The sequence below is a fragment of the Cynoglossus semilaevis genome, chromosome 5, assembly GCF_000523025.1.
Source record: "Cynoglossus semilaevis isolate Cse_v1.0 chromosome 5, Cse_v1.0, whole genome shotgun sequence".
In the NCBI taxonomy this organism is placed as follows: domain Eukaryota; kingdom Metazoa; phylum Chordata; class Actinopteri; order Pleuronectiformes; family Cynoglossidae; genus Cynoglossus; species Cynoglossus semilaevis.
This window is the reverse complement of record NC_024311.1, coordinates 1,266,295-1,277,016: the sequence shown is the minus strand read 5'-3', so window position 1 is coordinate 1,277,016 and position 10,722 is coordinate 1,266,295. Positions and strand designations below refer to the sequence as shown.

Here is a 10,722-nt window from a genome sequence, read left to right as displayed (position 1 = left end):
TAAATACTGAAAATACTTCTGTTGATTCATGTGTATATTTTGTTATTTTATTCCTGTGTATATTTTGTTATTTTTATATCTTGATTTCTTTGGCATTCAATGTGGACAGCAAAGTAAAATTTTCATTGTACAGGGAAACCTGCTTTCCTCACTGTACACATGACAATAAACGCTTTGAATCTCTTTGAATCTTGAATCTTAATGAAATGGATGTCTGAGATCAGTCCAATCACGACTAAAAATCAAAATCAAATATTAACACAAATATTTATCAAGAGATCAAACTCAACCCTAAACCACAGGCTAAACCACCGACTGAACCAGATACAAAACCACAGACAAAAAACAAAGAATGAAGCACAGATCAGATTAAGCTACAGACTAAACCACAAATTAAACAAAAACTTAAACACAACAGAATCAAACCATCCACAGCCTAAGCACACGCTAAACTGTAGATTAAGCAACAGAACAAACCAGACTAAAGCAAGACAGAAATCGGAATAGATAAAGCAACAGACTTAACCTCACACTACACTACTGTTCAGAATAAACCATCACCTAAACATCAGTTTAAACCACCAGTTCAAAGCCTAAACCACGGAGCAGAACAGACCACAAGCAAACCATAATGTGCACATACTGTACCAGCATCAGGGCAGACAGACAGGATCATAAACATGCCCTACATTAGGACCAGTTGTTGATCTGTTTGATTTGGATTTGCATTTTTTTAAATCAATATTGGTTTGAATGAAGTGTTAACTCTTCATTTGTATATAAGAAGAGGCACAGACAGGAGATAGAATAAGTATAAAAGGAGTTAAAGGATCTCTGGATTTTTTTCCCTAGTTTCATGGTTTTGTACACCTGACCATAAAAAGATTTGGTCACTCACATGTCCGTTGTCCAGGTCTAGTAGGTCTCTGAGTCTGCAACCTCTTCTGTGCCTCCTTTCGTAACAGATGCTGTTCTCCAGAACCAGGTAGTCTGCCCCTAGTGACAGCAGGATTTCATGGATGTCCTGAGGGGAGCGATGAGCGTACACTTGATACACCTGTGTATAGACACAAACACACATTTACTTTAGTGTCAAGGCTAATGTTTCGATTTTCTTTTTCGACCTTGTGATACTAGTCTGAACTGTGACTGTACTAAACATTGACTGCAACTCAACAGTTTTATCATCTACAAACAATACCACTAACTGTCACAAGGGAGAGTTGAGATGCATTATTGAATTATGAGCTCAAGAGGAAGTATGGCTTCAACACTTGAAGGAAGTGAGGCTTAAGCAAAGATCCAGATAAGGGAGCAGCGGACTGGTTGCATGTCCACTTCACCTTTGTGCATTTGTAGAAGACACTTAATAGGGTGTCACGAGAGGATCTGTATTACTGTATTAAAAAAGTCAGGAGTAGCAGAGAAGTACAAGAAAGTGGTGCAAGACGAGCATGACCGACAGCAAAGGTGATTGCTGCCATAAAAACATGGGTTCAGATGGGGGGGAGTTCTATGAGAAATCGCCTCTGAGCCTCTCGGTTTGCCAAGGTGATGTAAAGGTTGACAGATTACGGTCAGGCAAGAGCCTCCATGGACCACGATGTTTGCCTATGACAATAGATTTACCAGAAGGAAACCTGCAGAGGATTGCTTTAGAGTAACTTGGAGGAATAAAGGTCAGCAAGCAAGAGAGAATCCCTGTGTGTAAACAAGAGGGAGGCAGCAAGGAGTAGGGGTAGAGAAGGTGAGATAAGTAAGACAGAAAGCAGGAGGGAAAAGGGAAAACCCCCAAAACCTTTATGGATTGTTTGTGTAATACTAGAGTGGGCAAGATATACGGTGTGACCCTGAAGAGAGAAGACAAGCTAAGAGCAAGGTTAAAAAAAATAATACAAAAAAAAATCCAAGCTAAGAGCAAGGTTAAAAGTTAAACCGAGTAAAAATAATTTTACAGTGTTGTCATCAAAGTCAATATTCACAGTCATCGTCCTGGTTTATGGGCCAGATTATTCTTTCAGAGTCATACTTCAGAAAAACTTGTGATAAAAACGCAATTTAAGTGACCTTATGAAAAAATACAACCCATACAGTATTACAGTCGTGTTTGTCCTCTGTATTGGTGTGTGGTGTTCTGCGGTTCACGTTACCTGTTTGGTCCTGTCCCTCAGCTCTTTGTCTTCATAGTGCGGATGGTTGGTGAGGACTCTGCCTGTGCACAGCTTGATTCCAGCCAACAGTTGCATGCTGCCTGCAAACACAGCATGCTGAGGCGTCTTAGAGCTGCAGGCACACACAAAACAGACAATGAAGGACACGTTAGTCGGCGCTCGCACAGTTTGGAGGGTAGAGCGAGGGAACGAACACAGCATGGGGGAGTTCACTGGTGAGAGAGAAACACTATACGGTAGGCTGTATTGCAAAACAGGTCAATTTTCTGCTGGATGGCTAGTTGATGGTATATATTTTTTTCTCCTTTTACACACAAGCCAAAAATTCACAATACACAAATTTTATCAAGCGGTAGTGTGCAAAGTGATTTGGCAATGTATTATCACCAGATGACTTGCAACCAACTTAGGATTGGGTACAAGGTGGAATCGAGCCGTAAACATTCTGAATGGGAGGGACGAATGCTACGCTACGACTGAGCCACTCTTGCTCAAAGAAAACTACTCGCAAAGGTAGCTAAAGTGTCTGGGGTCATCCAGGTAACTTTATCCTGAGAATTTCAGAATTAGTGGACAAGACGTCTTGAAGATGATCTAACACCCATCCATAAGGCTTTGTCAATGTACCCCATACAGCTTAAGGTCGACCCAGAAAACACTGAATTAGACCAAAACTTTTCATTTAAAAAATGGATTCAATCCCAGCAGTCCCTGGGCTAGCATGAGTAGAGCACAGAAAGTTTGCCAGTCTGATTCATACCTTTTGGTCAATTTAGAGCAGGGGTCTACCTAAGGTGCCCGCAAGGTATGTTCTGAGAATAAAACTCGTCATCAGGAGAGTCAAAAATGGTTCCGGTAATGTGCTTTTTGAATCAGTTACACTTGAAGTGATATTCAAATGTTCAAATGGGTGCAATAAGGATGGTAAGAAGAGTGTCTACTATTGTATGTCCCAGAAGCTATTTTTATTACATTGTGCAGGAAGTCTGTATTAAACAAGTTCTTCAAACAAGTGCCCTTAAAGGATCTCTCAAAGGTTGGCGACCCATTGGTGATTTAATGTTACACATTAACCTATTCCTTCAAATTTCAGCCTATGCGATTAATTAATATGTTCTGGTGTTTGCAAAGCCAGAGATCAAAGCAGCAAACAAGTCTGAAACATGAAAAATTACATCTTTAAATAAAAAAAAGAAAACAGTTTAAATTTAGCTTTACTTTTTTCCAAGCCTTTTTGATCTGATTCAGTCCATGTGCCTCAGAGCTGCGCACAGGCTGCAGTAATTGGCACATTTTGTTGGCATTTTTCTGAGCATACTGTAGCTGTACAGACAGACTGACAGAGGAAAATGACTTGTCTACATCTGTAACACGTACACACACATCCATTCCTCGCACGGACAAAAAAATTAAATACAAGACATGAAAGGCGTGCAGCTAAAGACAACGACAAGGACAAGCACGGTAAGGTGTGTGTGTGTGTGTGTAAGGCCTTTTAACCAAACTTGACATTAACAGACCTCTATTATGGAAACACACCGAAAAACACCCACACACATTTTACCACCCTGTAATGTTCACCCTGAGGTCAGTTTTAATCAAACAACACCCACACAAGCACACCCAAGTCTCCACCGCACACACACACACACTCACACTGGGCTGCTAATTGCTTACAATAAAAGACAAAGATACAATACCAGACGGAGATTGGTGGTTTACTTTAAAATGAATAACAGTGACGAATCCAAGAGGTAAAGATGTGAAAGAGTTATAAATTTATGGCAGATGATAACCACAAAAATAATAAAAGAAAAAAAAAAACTAATTGGGATGATACGATTTGAAATTGTAAAAAAGAATTTAAAAAGACAAACAAAAGTGATTGTTTTTAACACCACAGTTTTGTAAAAGAATAATCATAATAGGAATCATTAAACCTCAAAAATCAAACTCCAGAGAGAAAAATGATCCAGAGAACCATTACATTTCAGAAAAAATAATACCCGACATTAGGCGAGAACAAACTGGATAAAATATTCGGTGGACTAAATCTACATTTTATTTTCAAAGTTTTTTTTTTTTTTTAAAATAAAAAATTCAAAGTTTTTTGTTTACAGTCTGGTTGCTGACGGAAACAGAAATGCTCTCAGTTCTGGCACACTAATGTTGCTCCTTACAAATGTGTAATGAACCCAAGAGAAAAGACCATTACAGAAGATAGACCTGAGGTCTTGGAATCATAAACAGGGCTTGTGAAAACACAAAGTGACATTACTGCACATAGTCGGCAGCAGTTGTGTTTTACGCGCAAGAAACTTTAGCCAAAATGGTTGATGGTGTCTGTGCTTGCTAGCTCCCAGGGTGGACTCCGCTAGGGGCGGAGGTGTACATACGTGCTTGTCTGAGTGCGTGATCACTCTCTCGTAGGCTAGAGAGAGATGGAGTACAGCTGTGGGATGTGCTCACTGACAGAGATTATCTTACTACTTTTATTTTTTTTATTGATCAAATGAGACTATTGTGGGACCAAACATTCTCAGCATTTAATGGGAATTATTGCATTATGGTAAATAATGGTTTATCTTCATGCTAAAAGCTTATACACGCTACACTAGCTCCACTTTTCTTCTAAAGAGTTTAGATCTCACCTTCCTTCTGGGGATGACATGTGTCCAACAGGAAGTCAGCCATGGTTTCTAGATCATTTCTTGATGATTGACTGTATTTACAGGGAAGGGCATTTGTGATTGACTACACAGGGTCGTCTGTAAAGTTGATGCTAACCTGAGCTTTTAGTTCATACCGAACATGTTCGACTTCACATGCACAGCACTAAGTTCTTGTCCGTCTGGTTTGACTGACACCGACAATGCTGAATGTCTGGATTAATCTATCATGTGCCCCTTAATTGTGGCTTCAGGATCATAGGTTTCAGAGATCCCTTTGAATTTCTACAGCATTACTCTCCACTTTTCCACATTCCCTCTCTGGTGCAGTAGACTCTACAAGGCAGCAGCTGTCCAACCTGCCGTCTGACTCTACAAGGCAGCAGCTGTCCAACCTCAGACGGCTGAAGAAATTCAACATAGCAGTGCGCAGAGCCTGCTTTTCTACAGCTGTTGAGCCTGTGCTCTCCTGGAGTATTCCAGGTTGAAAAGGCAACTGAGCACTGCTGTCCATCAATGAGAAGATCTATACCAAACGGTGCATGACCCGGGCAAGAAAAAATTTAAAGGAATATCTACCACTCCAGTAACAAACTATCTAGGTAGCTGCCATGTGATAAACACCTCCAATTCTGTATGGCCACCTTTTAATTGTTTTAACTTCTTTTTTTGTCCATTTTTTTTAATCCTTCTTGTGTATTTCTAACAGTGATCACTTCTACAAGATTTATTCTGCGCTGCACGTCTCCCTGCAGCTAAATTTACTGCCACAACTTCCTGACAGCTTCACATAAATATGCCAGACAGTTATACACCCCCCCCCCTTACCAAACAAAAATAAGCATGCAGTGCAGAGAGTATCTATCTCTGCTCTGACGCTCATTACGCCACACTTTTCACAAATCTCCCTTGTGACCTTTATACATAAAACAGAAAACAAGCTTGGACTCACAATCAGCCCAGATCCACCGGCAACAGTAACAGCCGCAGCATCAGAAGCAGCGGCAGCAGTCATAAACTATCTCTGTCTGAACCCTTTCATCCGGAGTTCAGGAGAGCATTAGATCAATTCAGCATCACTCTTGCCTTTCATTCTCATCACCGGCTCTTAATCCTCGGTATAATAAGATTATCATCTCGAGTGAAAACAGAGCTTGTGTTTACACCCACAGAAACATGTCACGAGCTGAGAAATGTTTGAACCTTCCCTGTCTCAGAATCATCCTCCTCTTTCCCGATTAGAAATAGCTAAACGACTTCGCATAATTATTGGGAAGAATTGCTTGAAAATGTAATCGAGTCAAAACGTGTAGATCAAATTTAGCCCAAAATAATCGAGAGTAAAAGCAAAAGGTGGTTATTGCTAACACAACAAAGACACAAAAAAACGAATAGCTTTTACTGGCCTGCTGTTGCCTCCTGTGGTCACTGATGATACACACTTTAAATTTGTGGTTTTCGTTTGGTTTTTAGAATCACCCCTATTATGTACAACAGTAACTGTAACTACAGAGCACACGGCTTCCTCAGCGTTCCCACTCTTTCTCGTATATATTATTTTCCAGGACTTTTCCCGGGCCATTTTCAGCCGCTACGGAAAGAAGTTATAACGTCACGCACTTATACATTCCCCTGTCTCCCTCAGTCTTTGGAAGTGTTCTTCACCCAACTCTCCTCTGCTCCTCTGCCTGTCACTCAACAGAGGACAGAGAGGAGCCTGTGGTTGTGGGAGAGAGAAAATCCTCACACTCACGGACCGATACTAGCGCCGCTTTTCAACTTACTGTCGCTAGTTTTGTCTCTAGGCACTGGGTCCTCAACGGGGTCTCAAGTCACTTAATCTACCTCGAAAATCAATTGGAAGCACTGGGTTGCAGAACTGCTCTGAGCGGAAATGCAAATTTAATTGGCTGGTGGTGTCACGTGGGGTCAGCGGCACCAGCTAGAAGAAGAGAAGCACCAGGCCTTGGTGCATAACCCAAAACAATGAACCTGTTTGCAACATGTCTGCGTAGGTTCTCAGTCATCCAGGTCATCTTATCTAAAGTAGTAACATCAAAGGGCAACTTGAATGGTAGGGATTTTCCCAAGACATTTCACATTTCATCCAAGAGGCCAACAAAGGGGCTGGCGTTCTCTGCACCACCCTCTCCTTCAGGAAAACTTCCCAGCAGTTAGTTCGAACTGACGAAGCCTCTTGGACGAGATGTGAAACGACTTTGGAGAACCTGTTAGCACTCCCTGGGGGGAAGGAAAAATTATTTTCCACGATCACTTAACCATTTCTAGGACTTTTTCCCCCCCTCATTTTCCATGTTAAAAATGGTTCAATATTTTCCAGGATGCATGGGAACCCTGTTCCTGATTGGTGGAGACTAATTAGCTTTCTTATTTTATTACATAATAATACAAAAAAAAAAACTCTTAAGGATAGAACAATGGGCTTCACTGTCCTAAGGAATTCTGTAGGCTGATTTGGTTTTTCAGGAGCCTGAGTTGAGGTGAATCACATGGGAAACAAAAGCAAAAAAACAAAAAGAAAACAAAATAAATAAGCACGTTTAGTTGCCTACGAATGAATTTCTTAGGATAGAAGAGCCTGGATGATTGAGAACATACACAGATAAGATCTAAAAAGAAAACATGCTGACACTGGGGAAGTACTATTTGAGTGCCTTAGAAATGATTCTTAGTGTCTGGAAATGTCATAAAATAACATATCTCTCACACATCCGCACACACACTGACATCTTGGGATTTTCAAATTTGAAAAACAACTGGTTCTATTGAGGATCATAATATATTACCACCATGACTGCCACCCGCTGACATCACAATTATACAGACTAATCAAGGACAATTGAGGGAAGTCTGTATCAGCTAATCACAGTCAAGTGTGTGTGTGTACTTGGTGCAATTTTACCTTATCCAGGTCATGAGCTCCACAGTGTCTGGATCATAAAACTCTCTCAGTTCTGATAACTCCTCCTTCAGCTTTGGCCAAAACTACACAAAAAAGGAAACTGGGTTAAGTCAGTGTAAGCAGATCTGAAAAAAAAAAACGTTACTCTGTTGGTGCTGACTTTCTCAACACATGGCTATTATTTTAAACTAAATTTAGTTGAGGTTATCATCATTGATAAACATGTTCACTGCTTCATCTGTGAAAATCAGTAATCCCAAACTGGCGGCCCGTGGGCTGGATCTGGCCCACAGACTGTCCATCCCAAGACCGGATTCCAAAATAAACATCAAATAATAATGTTAGAAAACGTGTTTTTTTTCCAGTGTCCAGCCTCTGACAAATATAGTTGGTGACCCCTGATTTGAATAGATAAACTTTGTTTACTTATTCACTCTCCTTCATGAACAAAAGTGCAGTGATTTCAGCTCAGACGCTCGATGTCGTTGTTGATACTGCCTAATTCACTAAATTCTGACTTCATTTATGCATTAATTCATCCTCTGCTGCTCTATATTTATTTCAGATTACACAACCAAGTCCAGAGAAGCCAATCCATGCAGTCATTGAGCCGTGTACCGAATAAATGGCCGGATGTCCCCCGTCCAGCCATTTATTCAGTACATCACAAAAGCGCATACAGATAAACCACCATTCACACTCTCTGTTATAGCCTCCATCCTCCATCGGCGCCACCATAGTTACTGAAACCTTTCAGGAGCCAAACAAATATGAGAATATGAAGAAGCATTTCTATTGACTGATTAGTAGATCGTAGGTTGTTGCAGCTGTCACGCTATGAAATAGTCATCCTAAAATTTCTGACACCGCTAGAATTTTATCCCGGGCTATAACTGGTTGCAAGACGGTATCACTCGCTTGACCCTGTCTCATAGTACGATCCAAGCCCACTGTTTTAGATGCATGAACAAAGATATCGCCACGTTTCTCCCACAATGGTCGTATTTCATCCCAAAATCACACAGCGTATACTGGCCATTAAGGTTTTTTCCATTCATTCTACAATTAGTCTAAGCATCTCAGGCGATGTGTATTTTGACTATTAACAATTTCTTGTCTAATATCTACCTAGTTTTAATGAAATGCTATTGCTAACTTTCAGCCTTTTTTAATTACTGTTTACTTTTTTTTTTCGCGCACTATTTTAGGCAAGATTTTTGGTTTCATTTGTCTATCTTATAACAATCCCTCTTCTTTGAACACAAGAAGAAATTTGCTATACTCTATTCATATATTTACTAAACTAACCAGCTACTGAAATGGAGAGCACAAACTGCAGGGGTCAAAGTCAAAAACCAAATACCAAGCACAAAGCCTGGAGACATTGAGAGTGAACTACAAGTGTCATTCTGACAGATGCAACCCTGTTTCTGTGGCAGAAAATTCACAGCAGCCAATGAAAAGATGTTGGTCAGTGTCCAGGGGGTTCAGGGACCTAATTAAGTTTTACACTCATTTTAATAGGGAAAATAAATTTGTTTTATTACTGGGAGTTCAATTATCAAACTATATTATAGTCTGAGGAATCAGGAGGATCTCAAAGAAAATAAATGTATTTATTATTAAATGTATTAATCTGAATACATAATGAGAAATGAGGAATCAGGAGGATCTCAAAGAAAACAAATGTATGTATTATTAAAAGTATTAATCTGAATACATAATGAAAAAAGGAAAAATGCAAAAAAAAAAGAAAAGAAAAGAAAAAAAAAAAAAAAAAGCAGACTGGCAACTGAACATGGACCAGCAAGGAAAAACCAACGTACCTTGTAATACAGACAGGCCATCAGTACCAGGGGAACCGAGTATCTAAGCAGACGTATCTGTAGGATTAAAAAATAAAACAGTTTAAATCTGGAATAAAACAGCGTAAGAGCAAGTCAGAGATTAATTTAGACACTGCTGAAATAAAAGCTTATGTCGACAAAGATACCCCCCACTGATAAATGACAAAGATGGAACTAAATTCTCTCATCTTTCCTCCTCCACGTCCCTGCGTGACGCTGCTGTCATGTCATGAGCGCACTGACACCTAGTGGCCCGAGGGGCACCTCCAGGCCAAAGTCGGGGCTGTAGATTAAGTTTGATAATCCATGGCTTAATCATGTTATCATTTTATTAAAGACATTTTTTTTCACATTTTACTCACTTATTTTATAGCAATTTTACTAAATGGGCCAAAAAGTTGTTTTAATGAGCTGCCAAAACAATGTTCTTTGGTTTTTATTAAAGTTTGCTTTAAATTAAAATATTAACTGTAAGGCTGAATTAATGTGTATTGCCAAGGTAGTGAATCGAACTCTCAGGTATAAATAATGCTGAAAGAAAAAGTAACTAATTATTGTTGCCCCACAAATTAAAAAATTCGATTAGCTTTAGAGTAATGAATTGCGATAATCCAGGGATAAATAAAACAATGCAGTAGATCTTCCAGGAACTAAAGAGCTGAGTGGTCGTTCAAGTCATTAGAATTCAATAATGACAACAGAAGTGATATTTTAACACATTTTCATAATATTCCCAAACAGTTTCTACTATTTTGGAAAAAGAAGCAATTTTTTTTCTCCGTGCCCCACTTTTTAAAAATCTTTTAATTTGGATATTCCACTGTGGTTTTCACTGACGTCTCGGTAACAAACGTTTCTGCAGCATCAGGGAAAGTGAAAAAGGATCTGACCGACAAAGGCGCTTACAATTCCTGTGAGGTGAAGGTGAGGCGAGATGGAATGTCAAAGAGAGGTGAGTCAGGCTACAGCCTCAGGCCAGGCTCAATCTCACTAACAAACAGGGGAGGGGAAAAAAAATGGCCCTTTCCATGGGTGAGAAAAAAAACCCCAGCTTGTGTTTCCAGTATGTGTTTGTAAAGTGAGGTTAGAGAGAGGCCAGAAACACTGCACAA

At 39.8% G+C, this 10,722-nt stretch overlaps 1 protein-coding gene across 5 annotated transcripts in view; it reads right to left on the bottom strand.

Moving 5' to 3' along the window:
• dpy19l3 (dpy-19 like C-mannosyltransferase 3) overlaps nucleotides 1-10,722 on the bottom strand; it is a 41,123-nt gene that overhangs the window by 5,155 nt on the left and 25,246 nt on the right. For all 5 annotated transcript variants that reach the window (XM_008309901.2, XM_025055665.1, XM_008309902.3 and 2 more), the window contains 4 exons: nucleotides 9,590-9,646; nucleotides 7,764-7,846; nucleotides 2,151-2,283; nucleotides 899-1,057 (listed from right to left, as the gene is read on the bottom strand). In XM_008309901.2, the coding sequence (XP_008308123.1) occupies nucleotides 899-1,057; nucleotides 2,151-2,283; nucleotides 7,764-7,846; nucleotides 9,590-9,646 (432 nt within the window). The remainder of the gene's footprint in view (nucleotides 1-898; nucleotides 1,058-2,150; nucleotides 2,284-7,763; nucleotides 7,847-9,589; nucleotides 9,647-10,722) is intronic.